At 47.6% G+C, this 27608-nt stretch overlaps 1 protein-coding gene across 1 annotated transcript; it reads left to right on the top strand.

The window, feature by feature from the left end:
* Positions 1-21: 21 nt before the first annotated feature.
* Positions 22-26451, top strand: GRK7 (G protein-coupled receptor kinase 7; the record flags this gene model as incomplete). The annotated part of the gene is given in 8 exon segments (XM_081106155.1): positions 22-349; positions 352-611; positions 1822-2037; positions 2041-2212; positions 2215-2258; positions 18130-18401; positions 26137-26224; positions 26227-26451. Coding segments are annotated over 8 exon segments (1605 nt in total).
* Between the last annotated feature and the right edge of the window lie 1157 nt (positions 26452-27608).

Here is a 27608-nt window from a genome sequence, read left to right as displayed (position 1 = left end):
TTCCTTTCCCTGTGCTCAGCCATGGTGGACATGGGGGGCCTGGACAATCTGATGGCCAACACGGCCTACCTGCAGGCCCGGAAGACGTGGGAGGGAGACAGCCAGGAGCTGCAGCGGCGGCGCCGGAGCCTGGCACTGCCCGGGCCGCAGAGCTGCGCCCCGCTCCGCCAGGCGCTGCCCCCTGACTTCCACAGCCTGTGCGAGCAGCAGCCCATCGGCCGCCGCCTCTTCCGGGACTTCCTGGCCACAGTGCCCCGGTACCGAGAGGCCGTGGCCTTCCTGGAGCAGGTGCAGAGCTGGGAGCTGGCAGAGGGCCCGGCCAAGGGCAGCAGCCTGCAGGCGCTGGTGGCCGCTGCTGGCACCCACCCGCCTTCCTCAGCCCGGCTCTGAGCGCCAGGTGCCTGGCAGCCACTACCGAGGACGAGCGGGCAGCCCTGGTGGCGCTGGCCCGGGCGGAGGCCATGGCCTTCCTGCAGGGCCAGCCCTTCAGGGACTTCCTGGCCAGCCCCTTCTACGACCAGATTCTGCAGTGGAAGGTCTTTGAGATGCAGCCCGTGTCCGACAAGTACTTCACCGAGTTCTGCGTGCTGGGGAAAGGTGGCTTTGGGGAGGTAAGTGTCTCAGAACAGCCAGGTTGGAAGCTGAAGGATACTGCATAAAGGGGTTTTGCTTTGTTTTGCCTTTTTTCTTTTCTTTTTTTCAATTTCAAGGCAATTTCCTTAATACTCATTTCATGCCACCTGTGGCATGTGTGAAATAAAATGAGATGGCATAGGAAAGACAAAATGTGGAACTGGCCAAGAATCTTTCTCTTGGGGTGCACACCGGGCACCCCCTCCGTGCCCCGGACATTGTGGAGAATGGCAGCAGGTGATGGAGAGCCCCTTTTCCCCTTAGTGGTGGTAAGCGGGGGAGGGGGAATTTGAGACACACTGCAGAGATCTGAGAAAACACTCATCTTGAGGTAAAGTGGAGAATTCATTGTGCACCACTGCTGTGCTCACTCTTTTTTTTAAGTAGAAAACAAATTTTTTTTTAGGTAAAATTTACATAAGATTAAAATTAACCATTAACCATATATGAGGTAAAATCACATAACAAAATTAACCATTTTAAAGTGTACAATTCAGTACATTACGATGTTGTATAACCACCACCCCTACAGGATATTTCCCTCCTTCCTGTCCCTCCCCGTTCCCCCTTCTCTCTGTCCCTGGCAACAGCTGGTCTGCTCCCTGTCTCTGTGGATTTGCCTGTTCTGATGTTTCATATAAATGGAATCAGACGATCTGTAACCTTTGGTGTCTGGCTTCTTTCACTGGGCATAATTTTCAGAGGTTCATCCATGTTGTAGCATGTATTATTCCTTTCCAGGGCTGGATAATATGTGATTGCATGGGTATGTCACATTTCATTTATCCAGCCATCCATTGGTGGGCACCTGGGTTGTTTCTATCTTCTGGCTATTGTGAACAGAACCACTCTGAGCACTTTTGGAGGAACCACCAAACATTTATATTCTGCATCCCCCCCAGCAATGCACAAGGGTGCCAGTGCCCTCGCATCCTCACCTACACTTGTTATCTTCCCTTTTGTCAGTACAGTGGGGTGCCGTGGTACCTCATTGTGGCCCCAGCTCTTTCTGGAAGAACATTTCTCAGTTACAGCTTCTCTTTTCTCAGACGCCTGCCGCCTGTTCACTTTGGCTGATTTCTACCCCTCCACCTTCCATATCCTCCCCGCCGCCTCCCCCCTCGCTCCCCCCCCCCACCTCTCCACTGCGCCCTACTTCTTCCTCTCCCTCTCTTTCTCTCCTTTCAGGTATGTGCTGTCCAGGTGAAAAACACTGGTAAGATGTATGCCTGTAAGAAGCTGGACAAGAGGCGGCTGAAGAAGAAAAATGGTGAGAAAATGGCTCTGTTGGAAAAGGAGATCTTGGAGAGGATCAGCAGCCCTGTCATCGTCTCCCTGGCCTACGCCTTTGAGAGCAAGTCCCACCTCTGCCTGGTCATGAGCCTGATGAACGGGGGAGACCTCTAGTTCCACATCTACAGCGTGGGCACCCGCGGCCTGGCCATGAGCAGGGTGGTCTTCTACTCGGCCCAGATGGCCTGTGGGGTGCTGCACCTGCACTCTCTCGGCATCGTCTACCGGGGCCTGAAGCCTGAGAACGTGCTCCTGGACGACGTTGGCAACTGCAGGCTGTCCGACCTGAGCTGGCCATGCAGATCCAGGATGGCAGGCCTGTCACCCAGAAGGTGAGTGGCTCTCCCTCTGCCCGTAGGGTGGGGCACAGAGTTGGAGAGGAGAGGGCTGTTCTATTCCCAGGGCAAACAGAGCCTTGGACTTAATTCTTCTAATTTCCTTTTCCCTAAAGCCCTGAGGTTGTCATCTTGCCTAAGTGGAGTGGTGTGAGAGGATTAGCTTAACTGGTTATTTGGGGGCGACTCAGCTCTTCTCTGGATGGAGGCTGAGGGGAGCCCTCTTGGTGAGTTGGGGATAGTCCATGCTGAACCTAACACCAGGGCCTGGTTCCTTCCACTGATAACCAGCTTCCTGGCGCCATGTTCCTGAGTCAATAGCGCCTTTGTTTTCTTTTCTGGAAAATGGGGGGCTGGGCCCTAAAATTCCAGGGGCTGGGCCCTAAAATTCCAGGGGCTGGGCCCTAAAATTCCAGAATTTTTGCAGATAAACTTCAATAGGATGAGAGAAAAAGAAGAAGCCCCTAACTCTTAGCATGTTGAATTAAATATGGCCTTGTCTGTTGAGTGGAATGGGGAAATGTTTTATATTACATGAAGATGAAATTTGAAATGAAGTATATAAAAGAGAACAAAGGCAACTGATGTGTATTTTGATCAATTTTGGTGAAAGTGGCTTGCAGAGAATTCTTTGATTAAAAAGAGAATTAGCCCTGGGCAGCAGTTAGAGCATCGGCCTGCACACTGGAGGGTTTCAGGTTTGATTCCTAGTCAAGGGCATGTGCCTCAGGTGCAGGGTCGACCCCCCACCCCCAATTGGGGCAAGTGCAGAAGGCAGTCAATCAATGTGTCCTCTCACATTGATGTTTCTCTCTCTTTCTCTCTCCTCTCTCTCCCTCTCCCCACCTCCCCTCCCTTCCACTCTCTCTAAAAATCAATGGAAAAAATATCCTCACTCCTTGGTTGAGGATTTTAAAAAGGGGAGGGTGAAATCCTATATAATAAAACCCTAATATGCAAATCGACCGAATGGCAGAATGTCCAGTTGCTATGACATGCACTGACCACCAGGGGGCAGACACTTGCCGCAGGAGCTGTCCCCTGGTGGTCAGTGTGCTTCCACAGGGGAAGCACCGCTCAGCCAGAAGCTGGGCTCACAGCTGGTGAGCTCAGTGGCGGTGGCAGGAGCCTCTCCTGCCTCCGCTGCAGGTGGGTGGTAAGGAGCGAGGGGTCCTGGACTGCAAGAGCCCCGGACTGCGAGAACTCCGGACTGCAAGAGGGATGTCTGACTGCTGGCTTAGGCCTGATCCCCAGTGGACTCAGGCCTAAGCCAGCAGGCAGACATCCCCTGAGGGGTCCCAGACTTCAAGAGGGCACAGGCCAGCTGAGGGACAACCCCGTCCCCCAGTGTACAAATTTCATGCACCGGGCCTCTAGTTATATGTAATTAAGCAATTTTTTAAAGTAAACAATACAAAGTCTCTGGAATTCTGACAGGTCTTTATCACTGAGTTTCTGTGAACAAAGGTGGGAGATTCCCCAGGAAGACAAGGGCCCAAGGCACATTTAAAAATATTCAATTAAAACTTTGTTTTCACACAGTTTTTAGTTTACGAAGCAGAGAAAGCAGTCAGGCAAGGAAGTGAGGAAAATCATGGCAAGTTTTAGAAATTGCAGGTCATTGATTGTATGTGGCTGTAAGGTTTTGACAAGATGTGTAGGACTTAGTAGTATCATTCAAGGGCATTGGAATGCTTTCCTGTGGGAACAAGAAGCCATTGTAGGGTTTTAAGAAGGGAATGACATGAGTCAATTTGCATGTTTAAAAGACCAATTTGGAAGGTAGATGAGAGGCAGAGAAGCAAGTCAAGGCCCAAGGAGGGATGATGGAGGCCTACAAAAGCCAGTAGGACTGAAGCAGTGGCTGTAAATTGGAGGTATTGGAAAGAGACTTGGTGGGACTTCAGGGTGAGGGACAGTGAGCTGGGAGGGGGGGAGGGGGGCGGGCAAGGAGGGGGTCTCTAGCTCCTGTGATCAGAAGGAGGAGCAGAACTGTGGGAAAACTGGCAAGTTCAACTGTGATTGTATTGCTTATGAGGCACCTGTGTGACAGGCAGGTGGAGATGTTCCTTCACAATTCCCAGGGAAGACCCTCCGTGGATAACTTAGGTCACATGCCCAACCAAAACCAATTCCACTGGCCAGGATGAGATAGGTCACTGCTGTTCCCAGGAGCCAGGGAGAAGGTCTGCCCGTCTAAATCTCGCGAACTGACAAAAGAGAAATGCGTTCTCCAAGGGAAAATCAGGATGGAAAAGAATGGGAAGGAAGTAAATGTCAGTTAGGCAAAAACAGTGGGTGCCTCTAATAACTGCTGTTACCTCAATGGTTTAAAAAGTTCAGAAGCTTTCTGACCTCTTAATCAAGGAGTAATGGGATCTAGATGCTTTACAAAAGCTTCTATGAGATAGGGACCAGTATTGGCTCCATTTTACAGATGGAAAAATTGAGCCCAACTGGCGTGGCTCAGTGCTTGAATGTCACCCTATGAACCAGGAGGTCACAGTTAGATTCCTGGTCAGAGCACATGACCAGGTTGTGGGCTCGATCCCCAGTGGGGGCGTGCAGGAGGCAGCCAATCAATGATTCTCTCCCAGCATTGATGTTTCTATCTCTCCTTCTCCCTTTCTGAAATCAATAAAAACACTTTTTTTTTTTAAGAAAGAAAATTTGAGACTCAGAGAGGTTAAGTTACTCACCCAAAGCCACATCACTAATACGTAATAGGAACCAGATATGTCAGATCAAGAGTACTTACAGTTTTGACTCCACCTTGTTAAGTTCCCACACAGGGCAGATGTGGCCTATGGTCTTTAATGCGGTAAAAGGCTCGCCACTCTGGAAAGCTCAGACAGAATAAATGCACGAGGTGGCATTAGCATCTCTCCCTCGGTCTGGTCTGATATGGACACCAACCACAAGCCTAGTTGAACCACTGACAGAGTTAAGACTTCAGAAGACTAGCACCCCCACATACACCGCACTGTGTCTCAGACCTAGCCTCCCACACAGCGACACAATATCACTAAACGTGGTCCCAGCCACTGTCTACACTCACTTGTAATAAATGTGATAAGCACCCCTGCCTGTTCTCAGCTGACGTCTACATGCACACACTAAAACGAACTCATAGCACTTTTTAGAGACTCCAGGAAAATATCATAGGAACATTGGGCAGCGGGGCTCATGCTGGGACTTTCCAGATTCAGCATTCAATGTGGGCAACGGTGACCTTCAGGTTTTATGGAACGTGGGTCCTTAGAACTTGTTATTTGGTCAAGACTGGAAAGGAAGTTAGAATAACGACCCCAAAGCTTTTACACGTGTGGTTACCTTGTTCTGCCTTAAAGCCTCTGGCCAACTCCTTACATTCAGAAGGATAGTGGGTGACAGAGGCTGGGCACTATTATACTTATTTTTAAGCCTTTATTATACTGAACACAGTGCTAGAGACATACTGAGTAAGTGATTTTTAAGAGATTTCTGAATATATCATCAGAACTTAACACCTACAGACATCACAGCCATTAGGACCCTGCGCCAAATTTTTTTCTTTTTGAAATTTACTTCTGAGTAACAGTTTAAGAGCCACATAGGAGAGGCATTCTGGTTACTTCATGGTCTCCACCAAAATTATCACAACCATTATTAACTAAATTCAGTTCCTGCTAACTTTTTTTAAAAACTGATTTTAGAGATCAAGAGGAAGGGAGAGACAGCGATTTGTTGTTCCACTTACTTATGCATTCATTGGTTAATTCCTGCATTTGCCCTGACCAGGGATCAAACCTGCAATCTTGGCATATTGGGACGATGCTCTAACCAATTGAGTTACCCAGCCAGGGCCTAGAAACCGGACCACTACAAAAACGTCAAGTCTAGCCCGGCCAGCGTGGCTCAGTGGTTGAGTGTCAACCTATGAACCAGGAGATCACAGTTCAATTTCTGGTCAGGGTATATGCCTGGGTTGCTGCCTCGATCCCCAGTGTGGGGCATGCAGGAGGTAGCCGATTGATGATTCTCTCTCATCATTGATGTTTCTATCTCTCTCTCCCTCTCCCTTCCTCTCTGAAATCAATAATTTTTTTTTTTAAAAAGAAGAAAAACCTTCAAGTCTATTTTCAAAGCATTTACCACTATTAAGAGTATTCAAAAATCTTCACAACAGTCTTGGAATTATTTTAATATTCCTACATTGAAAAGGCAGTCATTCATTCATTCACTCAATGAATCATTCAACATATGCTTATTGAGCATTTTCCAGGACTGAGTTAAACATGAGGGATAGAATGATGAGCTAAAAATGGACATGGTTTTCTGCCCACGTGGAGCTTAGGGTCTAGTAGGGGAGAGATAGAACTTAGGAATCATTCGAATGAATGTAAAATTTCAATTATGATAAATGCTATGAAGATGTGGTACACAGGTCTCTCCAAGGAGGATTTGACTTAATGTGTGAGGATCAGAATTAACCTCAGGGAGATACAACTTATTTGCTATTGAGAGATAGACAGGCATTTACTCAGCAAAGAAGTTGGGGTGGTGTCTGAGGCTGTGTTCCCTGGAAACAGACTCTGAGACAGATTTACACGTGGAAGATTTATTAGGGTGCACTCCCATGAGATACCAGCATGAGGAAGGCAGGATTGGCAAAGAGAGAAGCTGACCCACAATGAGCTTGAACTAAGACCTCAGGCAGTCCTTCAGTAAGCTCTGGAATTGGGGTGGCTCTAGGAGTTGTCCAGGCTTTTGTATCCCTCCAGGAGCCAGTCGGTGACCTTGGCGAGCTGGCAGAATGGGGGGACCTTGGGTGAGCAGTTCCCTGCTGCAGAGGGCAAGAACCCATGCAGAGAGCCAGGGAGGTGACAGGAGATAGGATTCCAGGCGTGTGAGCTGAGGCTCCAGGACCTGGGCACATACTCCATTGTCTCACTGGATTTAACTTACAAAATACAAATTCAAAAATTTGTCAAGACAGCCTTCAAAGCCCCCACTGTCCGCCAGGCAGGGGAGCAGCACCATCCTGCTGGGGGGCCTCATCTTGCGCTGCACCTGCAGGCTTGGCACAGGGGAGGACAGCAGTGGGCTCTTCATGGACTTCCTACAAACACTGGTGGTGGGGTCCCCAGAGCTCTGTGAGGGGCCCCTGGGCAGGTACGATGTCCATGCTGATGCCAAGGCAGGCTGGCTGAGCCGAGTTCTGCAGAGATGCCCTACAAGCTGCTCGTCAGGATGGCATCTAGCGGATCCCACAGATGGTTCCAAGAGGCCATGGGACCAGCTACAAAAGCAGCCATGGCCACACCACCCCCCTACCACTGCCCCATGTGTGACTTTATTCTCAAACCATTCAATCAGTAAAGTTTCCTACAGCCAAACTGCATCAAACCCCAGCATCGGGCTGCTTCGCCACTCAGGGCCCTGTCCCACTGCACTGGCTGGCCCTGGTCCCAGCGTCTGGAGAGTGCAGGCCAAGAACCTGAAGAGGGGATCTGGGCAGAGTCCCCCAGGATCCACTCCAGGAGGAGCAGAGCATGTCAGGCGAGGGGAATCACCAGTGCAAACTGCTGCTTTGGGGGAAACTGAGGGAAGCCAGGAAATGGGAAGCACAAAGCCAGAGGAAACATGGTCCAAATGAAGCTGGAGAGGTGGCAGGGGCCTCACCAAACCTGCATTACCGGCCACGTAAAGGACGGATTTTTTGCTTACGAGCCCATGAAGCCTTTGAAAGGCTTTAATCAAGGGGACAACATGCCCAGAATTCTGTTTTGCAAAATTGCTCCAACAGAAGTGAGCACAGATCAGAGGGGATTCAGGTGGATTGTGGTCATTTGTCATCCAGATGACAGATGATGGCAGCTCAGCCCACAGGGGGCAGTGGAGCCAGAGCGCGATGGATGAATTGGGAAGAGACTTCAGAATGAACAGGCCTCCGTGGTGTCTGGGATATGGGGTCAGGGAGAGAGGGGTGTCCAGGTACGTGTTAGGTGAGGTTTTGTTGCAGCTACAGCCTTGGACCCAGAGTACAAGAGGGAACCCGGTAAACACACGCCTGCCTTCATGAGGCCCCAGGATGGGGAGAGACCCGCATGTAAAAGGGCAGTGACAAGGCAGTGTGGTCAGGGCTGTGCAGGTTGCGTGTAAGGAGGGCACCCAGCCTGACAGGGGGACATGGGGCTGGGAAGGACTTCCAGGTGGAAATGACAACCAAGTCAACACTTACACAGCAGACAGAAGGTAGGCGGGTAAGAGGAAGGCGAGTGGGCCAGGCAAAGGGATAGCAGATGCTCTTGATCCTCAACTGAGGGCGATTTGGGCCCCAGGGGACATGTGGCAACATCAGGAGACATTTTGGTTGTCATGACTGGTAACTAGTGGGCAATGCCCAGCACAGCATCCCTCCTCAAAGAATGATCTGGCCCACAGTGTCCGTGAGGCCGCGGCTGAAAACCCTGGCCAAGGTAAAATCATAAAACAGCGTGTGAGTCTGGTCACAGAACAGAGTGGCTCTGCAGCTGTCTCGGGCGTGTAGTCACAGCGTGTGAGGGGTGACAAAGGTACGAGAGATGCCAGCCTAGGAGGCTGGAGGAGTCAGATAAGGATATTTGAACCCGATGCCACAGGTGTTGGGGAGCCACTGAAGGTTTCAGGGTTGGAAGTCACTAAATCAGCCCTGGAAGGATGATCTGGAAGATTGTCAACAGTAGGGAGGCGAAGCAGGGGGTTTGGAACTGGGCGGGCCGGCGTTGTCTGTGAGCCGCGGAGGTGAGGAGGGAGCCAGAGGCCTGCAGGGTGCACCAGGAGGGGCTGTCATGCAACACAGTGCGACCCAGGGACCACAGGCCGCTGCGTCACCTAACGTGATGTGGACGCGTTTGGGGAGCTCAGAGCATCCCTTCAGATTAAGTGATGAAAAATGCTCCATAGGATCATGAGATGGAAGGAGGGTGAGTGTGCCAGTGAGTCTGCCACTTACTATGGCTGCTGTGTACAGAGGCACAGGCTGACCCCTCACGGGGCCACCTGACCAGGAGACAGTGGGGACTGATGGCTAGCCCATGCTCCATGCACATGGCATGCGGAGTGCCTTCTTCCAAATGCCACTGTTGGCCACAGCCCTGTACTTGCCCCCAGGGAAGCCATGCCTCTTCTCTAAGCCTGGTTAATACCACCTGCTTCTTGGGCTTGAGAAGATTAAGTAACAAGGTAGATAAATGCCTAGTAGAGGGACAGCTGCTTGGTAGGCAATCAAGAAACGACTGTTCTAAAAAGAAAGGGAAGGGCAGGGCAGGGCAGGGCAGGGCAGGGCAGGGAAGGGAAGAGAAAAAGAAAAGAAGGAAGGAAAGGAAAGGAAAGGGAAAGGGAAGGGAAGGGAAGGAAAGGAAAGGAAAGGAAAGGAAAGGAAAGGAAAGGAGAGGAGGAAGGAAGGAAGGAAGGAAGGAAGGAAGGAAAAGAAAGAAAGGAAAGAAAGAAAGAAAGAAAGAAAGAAAGAAAGAAAGAAAGAAAGAAAGAAAGAAAGAAAAAGAAAGAAAGGAAGAAAGAAAGAAACGACTGTTGTGATTATCCTACAAGAAGCCAGGCGCCAGCCTCTGTCACAATCCCCACTGTTGCATCGTTTCTGCCTCACCTGACATGGCAGGTACTGCAGCTGCTCAGGTGGGCTTTGCAGCTGTGCCTGTTCCCTGAGAGGCACAGGCACCCGGCAGGAGTCCCAGGCTGCCCTGGTGGGCAGTGGGCGAGGGCGCAGCTCACCTCTAGGCTGAGCCAAGCAGCACACAGTCGTCTCCCTTCCTCATAGCCACGTGGAACTTCACTTGTGGTTTTACTTTGAGCATCTTGGAGGCAGCATGGAAAATATGCCTCAGCCCGCTGCTGGATGGATTCACAGGACAGGAAACCACCGAAGAACACACTCGGGTGAAAGAATCGCAATTACTGCACTGATCGCTGGTGACGTGCCAGGCCCGCCTTTCGCTCTGATGGGGTCTTAGAGGCGTCTGGGTTTTTCTCCTTGTGCAGCGGCCCTGCCTGAGGCAACCAAAGCCCAGGCTTGATGAGCATCCTTGCTGCCCCACTGAGGGCCTGCTATGTATCAGGCTTTTGGAGGGCGATCAGCGTCTTAATCACTTTCATCTTCATCACAGTCCTAGGAGGTCAGAGCTCTGAGGCTCAGAGAGGTTGAGTAACTAGCCCGGGGTGACCAGCTAATAATTGGTAAAGCTGGAATCGGAGCCACAGCAGACTGACACCAGGTTTGGCAGCTCAGAGAGCATTATTGCAGGGACCCCTCTCTTGGGTCCCTGTTGGGGTTCTCCGAAAGGCGTCTTCCCAGGGGTGTCAGAAAGAGTAGGAAGACACCTCTGGTGAGGCTCCTATTCCCCAGCCAGGAAGTGGTTGGCAGAGAGAGACGGGTGGGAGCAAAGCGGCGGGGTGAGCAGACCAGCACAGGGGCCGACCTGGGGAGGGGGGGCGGGGGAGGGGGGTGTGTGGGCGGGGAGGGCGGAGCCTCGGAACCGAGTCCCCTGGGGTCTCAGGCTGCATTCCTCCGAGGTCTGCAAAGGCCACCGCTTAAAGGCGCAGAGGAGCAGCTGGGAACGAGAACAAAGCGGCCAGGCCCCCCTCGGAGGAAGGAAGGAGCGAACCCCAGGAAACAGCTGATAGCGCTAAGCTCAGCTTGTTTTTTTCCTCTGCTCAACAGTTCTCCTGCCACGGCAAACAAAAGATGTACATTTTGATTCCCTCTTCTGTTTGGATTGTGCTGTCAAGTGGATCTGGTTTGTGATGAGCTGGGGGGAGTGAGGCGGAGGAGACAGCCGCGGGCGGTTTCTTGCTCCGCTGGCCAGCTTGCTGGGCCCAGGCCACCCTGCCGCCTGGAAAGGCCGAGAGCGTCCTTGTCTGTCTCTCCCCACCTGGTCGTCAAATCCAGCCTGACCTGGCCGCACCAGGGCCGTGGCACCGGCACTTCTTCTAATGATGGCTTTAAGGTCGCCAACTTTCCAGATTCGGTGAAAGGGGAGACCTACTCCTCACTGTGACCTTGATGGACCTGCACGTGCATGCAAGTGCCCACGCACACTCCGCTCTATGGGTGTGTACAACTGTTAAGATAGGAGCTGTGCCCTCTGAGACCCACTGAAGGCCCCTCCCTGTTCTCATCACCTCCGAGGTCACAGTCCACTGCTGACCAAAGCCAAACTGGGGCTCCTGTGAGTGCAGAATACACCTGCCCCCGCCCGGCCCCTCCGCCCCTTGTGGGCCCAGGGATGAGAGTGACAGCGGCTGCAGGGTCAGTGGAAACCCACATCCAACAGCAGTAGTGATGTAGCTGGTGTCTGCACAGGCCCCAACTGTAGGGTGTCAGAGTCTGGACACCTGTAGGTGACAGGTGGCCCTGATGGGACTAAGAACCCACAGGCCATGGCTGCGGTGGAAGGACTTCTTGCTGCCCCCTAGGGGGCAGCTGGGGAGGGGGCAGGTCCTCCATGGCTTCCTAAACCCTGTGAGGTCTGGGGCCTGAGGCCCCGCAATGCTGGGCACACTTTGTGTTGCCCGACCAGGTGTTGACTGTGTGCGTCCGCCAAAGGGCACTATGTATAAAACCAAAAGCAAAACAAAATGAAGCAAAAGGAAAAAAAAAAAAAGGACAAACCACACAGAAACCTCCATTCAGAGATGTGTTGCTGCTGACACTTGGTGAGCCCTACAGCCCTGGCAATGGCAGTTCTGGTCACACGGACTGAAAGCGACTGCTTGGATGGCGCAGAGACTAATGTGCGGGGCCCTTTGTCACTGCAAGAGTTAAACTGAGCCAGAGAGGTCAGCTGGTGCGACCCGCCCCATGCTGCCTGGCCCATTCTCTCCTCCCACCCCACTCTGAGGAGGCAGTTCACATGCAGAAGACAAATGGCTTAAAGGGCAGGCCATTAATTTTTTCAGCTGGAGGCTGCGATGGAATTTGGGTGCTTGGACTCTGGCGTGTGCCTCTAATTCCATTCTTCTCCCCTGTGAAATACCTCCACTCTTCAAGGCGGCGGTGCCCTTCAGAATCCCACCAGCACCTTTTCTGTCTAGGCTAGGGCCAAGAGGCAAATTTAGTCCCGAAAATTACTTGGAATGAATCTCGGGCTGCCCTGGCTGGCTGGTGTTTTTTCCACTCCACCAACGGGGGCTACAGTGCGGGAAAGACGGAGGCCGATTCTTCATTCATTTTCTTGGGGAGGGAACACCGTGTTCCCAGAATACTGCAGGGTCTGGCCCCCACCTCCCAGCAGCCTTTGTAGTGGGAGCAGCCCAGCCAGCCTCTGATGAACAGAGATACGGGCAGAGAAAGGAGAACTTGTTGGGAAAGGGTAAAGGAAAGCAACTTAAGCCAGAATGGAACAAGGAGAGCACTTGTACTTGGCACACGGGGAGAGGGCAGGAGGGGACTCCACGGAGAGAAAACGAATCCTGAAGGGGACGTGGAGGGCCAGGAAAAGCAATTTCACCGACTTCCATAGGGGCCGTGTGATGCCGTGGTTCAAAGTGCAGACCTGGGTGGGAATCTCGGGTGGGTGACCGTGGGCAAGATTTAACTCTCTGTGGTTCAGTTTTCTAATCTGCAAAATGGGGGACACAATAGTCTCTGTTTCATAGGATTATCATGAAACTTAAACAAGAAATTCAGGTAATGCTCCTGAGAAAGTATTTAGCATGTGATAAACGCTCAGTTAGTATTGTCCGCTATTATCTCTAATTTTTCTCCCAGGAGGCGTCTCACAAGCCTTTTTCCAGGACAAGGCATGTTCTCCACTTCCACCTTCCACCTCCTACTGAGAAACTGGTGTCTCTCTGGTCCTGATTAGCGATGCTAATCCTTAAAGTCACTCGGCTCCGAAATGTGCTCATTGGAAGGGTGACACACACAGAGTAGAACTGACCAACCACCACGGTCTGAACTGCAGTTGGATGTTGCTTGTGGTCTTCCTCTGTGCCTCTCCCACCCCAGCAGGAGAGATTAAACCCGAGAGAAGCTGGATAGGAACATACAGCCCAACTGAGAGTTGAGGATAGTGAAACACTGAATATGGGGAGACCCTCCATCCCTTCCCCACCTCAGCTCCCAGAATGAGGGGAAGCAGGCTGACACCTCTCAGGTAGGGTACTGGAGGATCTTTATGGGGAAACTGAACAGCCCAACAAGGTCAATGGATACTCACAGGTGAGGTCCCCATTGGCATGGGTTGGCAGGATCACCCTCCAGTAAAGCCCATCCATTGATCAGTTTCATGCTAGCTTTTTAGTGTTCACTCTTACATGTGAACAAATTGTCAAAGATCATTTGTCATTTCAAGAAAGCCTTCTAAAATAAAATGCAATGGAAAGAAAAAAGAAAGAAAGATCCAGGTCAGTGTGGCTCAGTGGTTGAGCATCAACCTATGAACCAGAGGTCACAGTTCTATTCTGGTCAGGGCACATGCCCAGGTTGCAGGCTCGATCCCCAGTAGGAGGCATGCAGGAGGCAGCCAATCAGTGACTCTCATGATTGATATTTCTACCTCTCTCTCCCTCTCCCTTCTTCTCTGAAATAAAAATATATAAATTTTTAAAGAAAGAAAGAAAACAGAAGAAACAAACTTGTAGAAAACAGGAACAATGCAGAAAGTAGAAGAGACCATTTTTTAAAACATACTTAATATCCTTTGCGATTTAAGGGAAGATATTGCATCCATGAAACAAGAACATATGCTATAAGGCAAGGAACACTCAGAGAAAAACAACAAGGATATTTGCAAATTAAAAAACAAAACACTGATATGTTTGCAGAACAACATGGATAAATCTCAAAAACATCTAAAAGTCACAAAGTGGGCGGGGTGGGCGGAAAGGGGATATCTATAACAGTGTTAACAATTTAAAAAAGAAAAAAAAAAGCCAGACACAAAAATGTATCTGCCATTCAATTTCATTCATATGAAATCCAAGCACCAACAAAATGAACCTACAGTGACAGAAACCAGAAAGTGGTTGCCTGGGAGGAGAATGGACTAGACGGGGGCACAAGGAACTTTCTTAGACGAAAATGTTCTATATCTTGTTTAGGTGGCATTTACGTGGGTGTATTCAATTATCAAAATTTATTTAACTGACTAGCCGAGACCTGTGCACATTATTCTATGCTAATTATACATTAATAAAAGCATATTTGCAGTCCTGGCCAGGTAGCTCAGTTGTTAGAGGATTGTCCAAAATGCCAATGTCAGGGTTCAATTCCCAGTTAGGGCACATACAAGAATCAACCAATGAATGCATAAATAAGTGGAACAACAAATCGATGTTTCTCTCTCTCAAATCAATTTAAATAAATAAAAACATATTTGCAGAAATAAAAGCTCAGTAGAAAAATTAAGCCTCTAGATCTAGCTATCAATGTACAGGAAATACACAGTACAGAGGAACATGTAACTGATACCACCAAAGTACAGTCAGCAAAATCTGACTGTGGCAAACTCTACAGTTTAGCCAGATTTTCCCAATAAAAACTTGCAAGGGGTGGTAACAGAGGAAGAATTTATATATTCGCAGAGATTTAAGAGACATATCCGTCAATCATATGGATTATTTGAATCCAAATTTAAACAAACTGTTTGGAAGACAAATACATAGGGCAATTGGGACAGCATTAGCATATCCAGATATTTGAAAATATTAAAGAATTATTGTGATTTAAGTGAGAGAATGGTATTGTTGTGATTGGTTTTTGGATTTTTTAAAAATGACTTTAACTTTTAGAGATTCATAGTGAAATACAAAGGATACGAGGTCTAGGATATTCTGGGGCAGTGGGAGTGGGCAGGGGAGCAGGAACAGTGCATATAATACGTAATTTGGGTGACCATATATTCGCTTGCCCAGTTTACATCTGTTACCCATCCCTCGGTTGATCCATTAATCCATCATATCTTTTATGTATTTACAGTAAGTTCCCTTGTTTTTCCTACCTCCACCCCCCAGCACCTTCGCCTTGCTCACATCACATGACCACCCTGGGTGCAAAGGGTGCTGGGAGGTGGAGTACTTAACCTCCTGGCCTATAATAGAGAGATACAAGGGAAAGGGAAGACTGGGGTTGCCTTTTGCTACTTTGACTTACAGCATTTCTCAGACTCATCCACCTCCCCCCGCCAGCCTCCCCTCCCACCATCGCATCCCATAGCCCTTATATTGCAGAATGTCAAATTCCTTAAAGGTCCTCGAAGGTCCCTGAACACCTCACAGTTTTCCTGACTGCATCTCCTGCACAGGCCCGTTAGCGGGAAAGCAGTCTCTCCCCTGTGGCTTTATACCCCCATTATGGCATTTACCCTACTTTATTGAATGAACTTTTGGACCTGTCTGTCTCCACCAGCCTGTAAGTTCCCAAGGGCAGGCGCCAGGCCTTATATGTCTTGGTATCTCTAGAACTCACTGCAGGGAATGGCTCCATAGTGAGTGGAAAACATCTAGTTACCAGCTTTTACTGCAGTTTACACCGTCTTGTTGGGCAAGTACCAAGGGAGGCAGTAAGCACCTGGTTTGGATACAAAGATGAGTAACTATATCCTGGGCCTCAGAGGAGCTTACAATACCCTTTTGTCCGGGCAAATGCAAAACTAGACAAGACGTCAGAACAACAGATGTAAACCGGGACCGTCCCAGGCAAACCGGAATAGACGCTCACCCAAATTACATACTACATACACGCTGCCTCTGTGAAAACAGCAGTGCCATGCTGACTCATGCCAGCCTGCCAGGCCCCAGTCACTCCCAGAATTCTCTTGCACAGCCAATTACGCCTCATTAGTGCTTGGGTCATTTAATTTTGTTTCTTGTTATCTGTGTAAAAATTATTACAAATTTAATATCCTAAGACATTACGTACACTGTGCACATTAAAAACATATATTTGCCTGGCCAGCATGGCTCAGTGGTTGAGTGTCGACCTATGAACCAGGAAGTCACGGTTTGATTCCCAGGCAGGGTACATGCCCGGGTTGCGGACTTGATCACCAGTGTGGGGCGTGCATATATACACTTCTTGGTATTAACACTAGTCTCTGGTCTGTTGTCTTTATTGATGGGCATTGTGGGTGTTTCCAGCTTGTGACCATTATGAATAATGGAACTAAGAACATCTCAAAATAGATCCCTTTCTCTTCCTTCTGGGTCATTTGAGGTACATACTGCAAAGCTAAGTAACCTGGTTGAAAGACAGGAACAGATGATACATCAAATTTTCTATTGCTCTAAATCTTACTGCTCTAATATAAGCTTATTGTCACTTTCAGGTGTTTTTGTTTGCATTTTTAATTGCTGGAGAAGTTATACATTATGCTTTAACCAAAAGCTACTTAGTTTGGGGGATAAAAACATATTGTCAGGTAAATACATAGTTTATCATTACAAGGTATGTTGTAGGTATTCGTTAAATATTTGTTGAATGAATGAATGTACTAAGATCCCACACAGTCACAAAAAGTGACAAATACTGTATGATTCCTGTTATATGAGGTTCCTAGAGTATTCAGATTCATGGAGACAGAAAGTAGTATGGTGGTTGCCAGGGGCTGGGGAATTTTTGTTTAGTGGATATTAGAGTTTCAGTTTTGCAAGATGAAAAGCGTTCTGGAGATTCATTGCACAGTGATGTGAGTGTTCTTTATTCTCTTGAACTGTACATTTAAAAATAACTAAGATGGTAAACTTTGTGTTATGTGTATTTTACATATATATATAATTTTTTAACTCAGTGGTCGTTTGGTATATATTGTCAGTAGAGGTATGCCTACATTATATGGTCATGCATGTTAAATGAAGTTTCATATGTGCGATTTTCTAGATTAAACGACTGTTGATTTTTTAATGCAGAGACAGACAGACCAAGATATGTGATGTTAATATTACTGCACAGCAAATAGAGTAGGAAACATCATAGACTAGATAACATTATGTGAACATTCAAAATTAGCAATGAAGTGCTCAACCTTATAACCTTAAAAAAAAAAATGCATCTGATTTCCTGTTACCTGTGATTTAAAACAGACAGGCCTGGCCGGTGTGGCTCAGTTGGTTGGAACATCCTTCTGTGCACCAAAGGGTGACAGGTTCCATTCCTAAGCGGGGCCCAGGCCTGGGTTTCAGGTTTGGTCACCCACTGGGGCCTGTGTGGGAGGCAACCGATCAATGTTTCTCTCTCACATCGGTGTTTTTCTCTCTCTGTCTCTCCCTTCCTCTCTCTAAAATCAATTTTTTAAAGGAGAAAAATTGTTTAATAAATAAATAAAGCAAATGCAGAACTTAGAGGTTTGAGAGAATCCACTTGAACTTTTCACCTTTAAAGATGAGGTGAGGCGACTAAGAGAGGGCAAGTGATTTTCTCTCTTCAAGAGCAGCTACATCGTCGCTTTCATAGTGCACTCCAGCCAAGTCCTTTTTATATGTCATTGGCCCAATGGGTATTATGTCCTGCCCTGACCGCCCCAGAGCCTGCTGGGAAAGCAGGGAATAGAATGGGTTAGACACAATGTCATGCCAAATCTATAATAATAAAAGCGTAATATGCTAATTAGACTGGACGTCCTCCGGACGAAGCCGGGGCTGGGGTCCTGGGTGCTTGCAGGCGGCCGGAGGGAAGCCAGCCTGGGTCCCAGGTGCCAGAGGAAGCCAGTGCCGGCAGCCAGGGGAAGGAAGGCTACTCTTGCATGAATTTCATGCATTGGGCCTCCAGTAAATTAATAAACCCCTTCACAAGAAAAGGAGAGTGGGTATTGGATAGACAATCAACAACTTCTGTTACACTCACATTAGTGTTTTTGTTTTGTTTTGTTCTGTTTTTATTTGGGTGTTTCAGGCTGGAACCAATGGTTATATGGCGCCTGAAATCCTAATGGAAAAAGTGAGTTACTCCTATCCCGTGGACTGGTTTGCAATGGGATGCAGCATTTATGAAATGGTTGCTGGAAGAACACCATTCAAAGATTACAAGGAAAAAATCAGTAAAGAGGATTTAAAGCAAAGAACCCTGAAAGAAGAGGTCACATTCCAACATAACTTCACAGAGGAAGCCAAAGATATTTGCAGACTCTTCTTGGCTAAGAAACCAGAGCAACGCTTAGGAAGCAGGTAAATTACCATGTAATAGAGATGATTCATGATGTCAGCATTGTCCACAGGCATTTGGAGAATGTTGTGGGTTAATGACAAAGCTTTGGGATTATGTTGTGTTATTATTGTCCTACTAGAGGACATTTGTGCACTCGGGGGTCCCTTAGCCTGGCCTACACCCTTTAGCAGTCCAGGAGCCCTTGGGAGATGTCCAACTGATGGCCGCAGTGGGACATCCTTAGCGCTGCCGCGGAGGTGGGAGAGGGTCCCACCACTGCTGCTGTGCTCACCAGCCGTCAGCCTGGCTTGTGGCTGAGCGGCCCTCCCCCAGTGGGAGCACACTGACCACCAGGGGGCAGCTCCTGTGTTGAGTGCGCATCATAGCGACTGGTTGTTCAGCAGTTCAGTTGATTTGCATATTACCCTTTTATTATATGGGATTATTATTTGCATATTATATGGTAAAGTATTTCTGATATTTTCAAACTCTATGAGCAATTGATATGGAACTATCTCTAAGATATATTTTAAACTGAAAAAGTGAGGGGCAAAGCAGCATATATAAAAAGGAAGAAAGAAAATATGTAATTCAAATAGCTGCATACACCATTTTAAGCAGAGTATACAAGGAATGTATAGGATTGGTTGCCTCTTACAAAGGGAAATTGGGGGCTGGTGACAGGGATGCAAATGAGGATTGTCACTATAGAATCCTATTATCTTTTGAATTTTGAACGACATGAGTAAATTATCTATTCAAAAATTAAAGCTCAAAATAAAATTAAAACACCAGTACTGAGTGCCAAAGCTCTGGAAAATTCTTCCCCTATTAAAAGTCTCTGTAAAATAGCATCAACCAGTCAACAGATATTTAGTAAATACATATGATGTTGCCAGATTAGTTAATATGGTCAAAATTAGTTTTGAGGAAAGTCAAGTTTTATTGCTTACAATGGAATAATAAGATCAAGATATTTTAGAAGAAGAAAAAATACATAAAAGTTGACCTATGAAGAAACCCTTGGGAGAGGGAGAAAAACAAGGGCTTAGAGCCACAGACCAGACTCCCGTTCCAGCTCTGCTATCATTTGCTATTTACTGGCCGTTTTACCTTATATAATTGAGTTACTTTCTCTGAGTCTCAATATCCTCCTATCTCAAATGGGCAGGGAGGGTGGTATGATGGTGAAACTCAGTATCAACTTGACTAGGCCACAGTACTCAGATATTGATCAAGCAGTATACTAGATGTCTCTGCAAATATTTATTAATATGAGATTAACATATAAATCAGTAGGCTTCCAGTAAGCAGATTATTCTTCAGAATGTGGATGGGCCTCATCCAATCAGTTGAAGGCCTCGGAGAGGAGAGAATTCTCCCAGAAAACCGAGCTTTGGACTTGAACTGCGACTCTTCCCTGGCTCTCTAGCCTGATAGCTTACCTTAAAGAATTTTAAAACTAGCCAAGCCTCCACCAGGAAAAATATTTTTCTCTACCCTCTTAGGTTCAAGAATGGAGACCTGCAAACTAAACTGGCAAAAGACATTGTCCTTTATGTACATACGCAGGAGTTCACAGGCAGATGTGACTAGGAGGTGGTTAGAATTGGGGGCTTATGTGCCATCTTAAGAGGGGAAGGGGAGGCGGAGAAGGGCACTTATAGGCAAGCAAATGACTTGTTAGTCCTGGTGGGGGTGGGCACTGTGAGAGAACGAATGTCTTTTAGGGCAAGTAAACGGGCCCTCAGGAGAATAGATGGGAGATATGATAGTTTTGTGACAATATCTATTTTTGGTGTGGTGTTGATTTCTGTCACTGGCAATATGAGTCAGTCTTCCCTGGTTCCAAAACTCCTGAAAATCCCCAGGGAGGGGATTGATGAGTTGAGTTCTTTTAGGAGGCTCTGCTTTTATGCACATGTGCCTCTGTTGACTCTCAAATGCCCTTAGCTCAAAATAAGTTTTATGTCACTGTGGTGCATTCTGGATCCTTTGGTTCTGCCCCTCTGGAGAACCTGGCTAATACAGTGGGCATCTCCCTGCTGAGCAGTGGCTCAGAGATCCTGGCTGCTTCCATCTTTTTTTTTTTTTTTTAATATATATTTTTATTGTTTTCAGAGAGGAAGGGAGAGGGAAAGAGAGATAGAAAATCAATGATGAGAGAGAACCATCGATTGGCTGCTTCCTGCATGCTCCCCGCTAGGGATTAGCCCGCAACCCAGGCATGTGCCCTGACCGGGAATCAAGCCGTGACCTCCTGGTTCATGGGTTGACGCTCAACCACTGAGCCACACCGGCCAGGCGTGGCTGCATCCATCTGGTGGCTTCCAGGTGCTGTGGCCTGAGAAGAGAACCTGGGAGCTTTGTGCTGCCTCAGCCGGGAAGTGGCACACTTCACATATCACTTCTGATGGCCAGAACATTCCTTGGGCCCTCGCTAACGGTGAGGGGGCTGGCCAGTGTTGTCTTCTGTGAGCCCAGGGAGGAGAGACCGGGATGTGGTGACCACCGACCATCTCTACCATCTGGTTCTTGAGTATCAGAGGGCACACCTACAGTGGCCGAGGCAATGGGGGAAGCGAACAGTCCCTTTTATTTTATGTTCATATTTTCAAATGTATTTTTCAATTACAGTTGAAGTACGATGTTATATTAGTTTTAGGTGTACAACGTAGTGATTAGACAGTTATATAACCTACAAAGTGATCACCCTGATAAGGCTAGTACCCAGCTGATACCATACACAGGGGAGCAATCTCGTTAGATGGCTTCCCCGGAGGGAATACCACCCACTTGGTGTGTTTGAGGATCTATCTCAATACTTTCATAAGCACACTTTGGGTCTATACAATGAGATGTTGACAAACTTCTTCAAGAAAATGCCACCTTAAAGCACTGGATCGTTGCCTGAAGCTGCTCCATCAAACTTTTTTATAAAGCATATGTTGTTGCGCCTGTTTTGAATATAACTGTTTACAACATTAAAGAAGAGTCATATTAAAACCAGCTGTTCAGTGAAAAAGAAAACCTTCCAACATTTTCATTTCAGCTCTTCATAGTTTTAAAAAATTCATTCATGCCCTGGTCCGCGTGGCTCAGTTGGTTGAGCGTCTTCCCATGCACCAACGGTTGCTGGTTCGATCCCCAGTAGGGGGCGTGCAGGAGGCAGGGGATTGATGTTCTACTCTCACATCGATGTTTCTCCCTCTCCCTTCCTCTGTCTCTAAAATATTTTTTTTTAATTTTTTTTTAATGCAGTAAAAAATTCACTCAAGTGTGATTAATTCTGTGGGTGTCCTTCAAAGCAGAGCGAGTGCCTGGAGAGCATGTACATAGCAGAGCGGTCAAGTGCCCCCTCCCCAGTGCACCTACGAGCATTTAAAATAAAGTGAAGTCGAGAACCAAGATGGCGGCATAGGTTAACGCCGGAGTTTGCTGCTTTGAACAACTACTTCAAAAGTGAAACTAAAAGACGGAACGGACATCACCCAAAACCACTGGAACGCTGGCTGAGTGGAAGTCCTACAACTAGGAGGAAAGAGAAACGCATATGGACACTCAGAGGAGGCGCAGTGCTGAAGTCAAATTCTGAGGTGCGGAGTGCGCGGAGCGGGCTGGCAGCGGAGGGCGCGGTTGGCATTTTCAATCGGGAGGGAGTCGCAGACTCTGAGCTCCAGATCCGGGAGAGTCTTTAGGGACCCAGACGCAAACGGGAGAAGCGGGACTGCCTGGCTTCGGTCAGCGAGTGCAGCTTTCTCTCCGAGCTTTGCAGCGGGTGCTGGGACTCAGAGAAGCAGAGCCCCTGGGGACAGGACTGAGAGCTGCCATAACTGCTCTCTCCGGCCCACCCTGTTGATCCTGTGCGACCCGCCCCGCCCAAGCCCTGCACAGAGGCATTTGCCGGATAGCCTCAGGCAAACGCCAGATTAGCACCTCCCTAGAGGACAGAAGTTCTCTCACTGCTGACACAGCTGATTCTCATAGCCACTTGGCCTGGAGGTCAAACCCTCCCTGGAATTAGCTACAACAATCAAGATTTAACTATAAGACCACGAACAAAGACCACTAGGGGGTGCACCAAGGAAGCATAACAAAATGCGGAGACAAAGAAACAGGACAAAATTGTCAATGGAAGATCTAGAGTTCAGAACCACACTTTTAAGGTCTCTCAAGAACTGTTTAGAAGCCGCCGATAAACTTAATGAGATCTACAAGAAAACTAAAATAAAGTGAAGTGGAGCCTAATGAACAAAAATAAACTAACAAACAAAAGAGAAACGGACTCATAGAGAACAGACTGACAGCTGTCAGCGGGGAGAGGGTTTGGGGGGCTGGGTGAAAAAGGTGAACTACGAGCATTTAAAATAAAGTGAAGTGGAGCCTAATGAACAAAAATAAACTAACAAACAGAAGAGAAACAGACTCATAGAGAACAGACTGACAGCTGTCAGCGGGGAGAGGGTTTGGGGGGCTGGGTGAAAAAGGTGAAGGGATTAAAAAAACACCTCGTAGACACAGACAACAGTATGGTGATTACCAGAGGGAAAGGGGGGTGGGGGTCAACCATGGTGTTTTCCAATAAAATCCAAGGTGAAGGCCACTTAAGTATTTTGCAGGTTTCATTCTGATCGGCCCATGCAGCAGAGCAAGAGCAAATACCCATGCACTTGTCTGACTGCAGTTTCAGGCTAATGCCCACTGTTCTTGGCAGACCAAACCCCACCGTGTGGTTCTCATGTATGGACAGCTGGTATCTTATCGTGGTATGAGAAAATCCATTATAATCCCCATGTGGGAATCAGTAACCCAAGAGCCCCTGTTAATGCTCGCAAATATATTCCACTCCAGCAAGCAGGGGGGTCTCCCTGCAGCTAGCTGCCAGTTTGCCTATTACAAAAGACGCCGCCTCCTTCAGTAGCCTCTCCTCTTGGTCCAAGAGGAGATGGGTCAAAAGCGCCCTGCACAAAGCAGCCCGGGGAAGACTCAAGAGTAAAATCACCTTCATGCGATTGCTAACTACAGATCTCGGGTGAACTGGATCAAAGTGATCGGCTTTGTGGTGGCCTGGACACGGAGGGCAAGGAGTAGAGGTTGGGAAGCCTCGTCCTCCTCCTCCTCCGTTGTTAGCATCAGCAAACACAGACTTTAATTGGAAAAGGACATTGTTATGTAAATGTCCCAGGCCAAGAGACTGGGAAAGAGGCTGACAGTTCTAACATTACATCAAGAATTTATTAGGGGAACTTACATACGAGGCATGTCTGGGGCGATGGCAAGATGCCATGGATCTCCATGTGCAGGTGATAAGGGTTATATAGTACAGGGCAGGGTGGGTGGGGTACTGGGGTGACTGGTCCCAAATTAGGGGGAAATGCCTTACATGCTTGCCTGGGGCTGGACAATGTTCTGTTCAAAGAAGCAGCACACCTCGGGGCTAGGGGAGGGGTCCCTCAGACATTCTCGGAGAGGAGTTTCCAGAGGCAAGCTTCAGCCAGGATCTAGCTGGCGGGTCCAGCAGTGTCAGGCACTGGTCACATCATGGAATAGTCTCTCCCCATAGATATAAGGCATGGGCCCTGCCTTCCAGAGGCATCTAGATGGGGGTCTTGAAGAACATTAAAGAAAGCCTCTAAGTGGTTCATCGATCCCTTGTCTTGTGTGACACGCTGCAAAAGGACGGCATTCAGCCATCCTGACGGACAAGCCCAGGCCATCCTGGTTTCTCCAAGTTAAAGCTGATCAGAGTGAGTTTAAGGCGCCCTCTTCACCTCTGGGACAATGTGATCATGCCTGCCAGCGGCCATAATGTGGTACAAATTCCTTCCTCCTGGCACCTGGTCCCATTCCAACTCCTTTGTTCTCTGTGAGACACAGGCCTGGGGCTCATTCCTGATCTACTTGGATGGAATCCTAGTTCTATCCTTGTTCTACCACATTTAAAATCTGTCTGAGACCCACCACCCAATCTCTCTGATACCTTAAAATGGTGAATATTGCTGTGTAAATTATACCTCAATACAACTAACTAACTATATATAGTAACCCCCAAAAAGTATTCACACTTCAATAGCTGGTAGCTCAATTTTGAAAGTAAAATGTATTTTAATAAACACTGCCTTTATAATTATTAAAAGTGAGTGTATACATTTTGGGGGAATATATATGCCCTTGAAGCTTCAGTTCATCTCAGTAACCCTCCCTCAAGGCTTCTACTCTACAGGCTATGAACCACACAGATATTGGGCAGTAGATTCTAAGAGAAGGCAAGTCTGCATTTTTCCTTCTTTCCGTTGATGGAGACTTGAAGACCTTTAGAAGAAAAGAGAAACCTTGTAGTGTCTCAGGATGCAGCTCTCCATACCTGTCTTTTCAGTTGGGTTATAATGGGGAAAGTCCAAGGAGGCCTGGATGGCCTTTCTGGATGGGACTAGGCCAGAATCACAGAACAACAACATAAGTGAAGGGTTGAACGTGTTAGCTGAGAGTAGGCTCTGAATACATGTTAATTATTATCACTATTAGCAGTAACATCCTTACTGTGTTTAGACTCTACTCATCTTACTGGGCAGAATGTGCTTCAGTAGTCATGTGACATGATGGGGAGTCTCTGAGGGGTGGGCTGGGCTTACTGTCTTGTTTCCAACAAATAGAATATGGCAGAAGTGATGAGATGTCATTTCTAAGATTAAGTATTAAAAAGATTGTGCCTTCTGTCTTGAACTCTACCCCCCTCCCCTGATCATTTGCTCTGGGGATAACCAGTGACAATGTTATAATAAGGCAACCCTATGGAGAGGCTCACATGATGACGGATGGAGGCTTCCCAGTATTATATGAGTGAGCTTAGAAAGAGATCTTCCCCCAGCTCCAGGTGAACCTTCAGATGAGACCACAGCCCTGACCAACAGCTTTACTGCAACCTCCCAAGAGACCTCGAGGCAGGGGCTCCCAGTTAACCATGTCTACATTCTTGACCCACCGAAACTGTGAGATAATTAATGTTTATTGTTGTAAACCCCTGAATGTTGGGGCAATTTGTTACACAGCAATAGGTAAATATAATAGAAGAGGGTACACATTTGGAAACATACATTTTCCCCCTTATTCTGAGGCAAATACTGGAAAAATTTCTAGCATAAGAAAGGAAGATTTGATAGCAAATAAACATAGTCTTGAGCACCAACCATATGCTCATTCATGCTACTGACAATTACGAATGGATTTTGCTTTAAGTTTTTTAAAGATTATCATGCCAGCTGGGGTTTGGGGAAGGGGCGGGGATTAGGTGGGCTCCTAGAAATCATGTTCTGTGATGAGTGAGATGTGAGTGTGGTCTCTCAAAATGTGAGTGGTTGTAATGTGGAAAGAGACATTAACTTGTTCCTGTGACCCTGAAGGGCACAGCAAGAGGCGAAGACTGGAAGTTGCAGGCGAACAGGTTCTGGCCCCACTGACGTTTGCTGGTGTTTCATGGAAACACCAAGAATGAAAATCGTGTCAACTGCTAGATTCTTGGCAAATCACATCTCCGTGTGAAGGCTGTCTGCAAACAATAAAACGCTGCAGTCTGCAGAGGGCAGAGCTGCGGGTGAGGTTTAACGTTACCATTTTTGTAAATGACTCTTTGCATCGTTATACTGTCTTGGCAACTGACCTGTGTTACAGGAAAAGAACTCGGCACGCTATGTATTGTTAGGACGGTTCCCGTTTGGGTTTGTTACCGGGTCGGGCTGAGCATCCCTTTCTTCACAGAGAAAAGTCAGATGATCCCAGGAAACACCCTTTCTTCAAAACCATCAACTTTCCTCGCCTGGAAGCAGGCCTCATGGAACCCCCATATGTGCCAAAGACATCGACGGCATTGAAGATTTCTCTGAGGGCCGGGGAATCGAGTTTGATGATAAAGGTAAGAAGTTCTTCCAAAGATTTGCAACAGGTGCTGTCCCCATAGCGTGGCAGGAAGAGATCATAGAAACGGGACTGTTTGAAGAATTGAACGATCCCAACAGACTTGCAGGTTGTGGGGAGGGTAACTCGTCCAAGTCTGCCGTGTGTTTGTTATTGTAAGCTGTTCTCTCTACCAGACAGGCAGCAGGAGTCTCAGCTGACCGAATCCTCGAATGTTCCTGTTAACCTAAAAATAAAAATAAAAAGGCCTTTCAAGATGAGAGGCAACACGCATTTATTGAGGTCCATAAGAAGAGCTATTTGGGACGCACTGATTCAGACGGGAGCCCAAATGGTGTTCCGATTAGGAGGCGAAGGCGACGGGAATGTATGAGAAAGGGAAGGGTGGCAGCTACATCAGTGAGAGGAAGCCACGTCCATCGGTGCAGAGAACATGACACAGTGATGTTAATTCTCAATAATGCTGTTTTAGTTTCCAGCCCAGTAGTTATAGGAACTGCTTTCTTGTTATCTTTGCAAACAGATTTTTAGGACAAATGTTGCCCTAGGCCCAGTCCAGAGGTTATTTTGTCCTGTTTTAACATTCCAGAGATTTGAGGCCCAAGACACACTAGGCAGCTTCTCTGGCGGGGCCGTTCTGGTTTCATTTTAAAGTGGCTCCATTTATGTCGTGTGTACATTCCTAACACACGAAAATCTATTACAAAGGGAACTGATCAATCAGGAGGGCATTTATCATAAAGCAGCTCAAAGGACAGCCTCTCTCTCTCTCTCTCTCTCTCTCTCTCTCTCTCTCTCTCTCGCTTTCTCTCTCTCTCCTTTCTTCCTTCTTCCTCCTGTCCTCCCTCCCTCCGTCCCTCCCTCCCTCCCTTCCTTTCTTTTTTCATAAAGATGAGTGCAGTCTCAGTTTTCACTGAGGGCTGGGAAAAGGAACACAGGTTTATTTTGATAAACTAAAAGCATGAGCTCTCTACTATCATGTCCCTGAAAATTACACAAAGTCCTAGGAACACAGAAAGGAACTTTGTGGTGTGCACAGAAAATGAGCATTTGCAATTCTTAGTAAATAATCATTTTAGTTTTCCTTTGTTTATATCCTTTCTCCCCTTCATCTTTCAGGTTTTTTTTTTCTGGTTCTGTACTTATAAAAAGAATTTTGATGCTGGAAGTAAGTGTCCCTGATATCCTCCCCATAAAAGAGTGGGTTGTAATATTTTGGCAGTATCTCAGATTATAAAATAATTTTTAATTTACTGTAGGTCTCTTTTTCATATTGATTTCAGAGAGAGGAAGGGAGAGGGAGAGAAAGATAGAAA

This window comes from Myotis nattereri (assembly GCF_964212035.1).
Source record: "Myotis nattereri genome assembly, chromosome: 14".
Lineage (NCBI taxonomy): Eukaryota > Metazoa > Chordata > Mammalia > Chiroptera > Vespertilionidae > Myotis > Myotis nattereri.
This window is presented reverse-complemented; position numbering and strand designations above follow the sequence as displayed.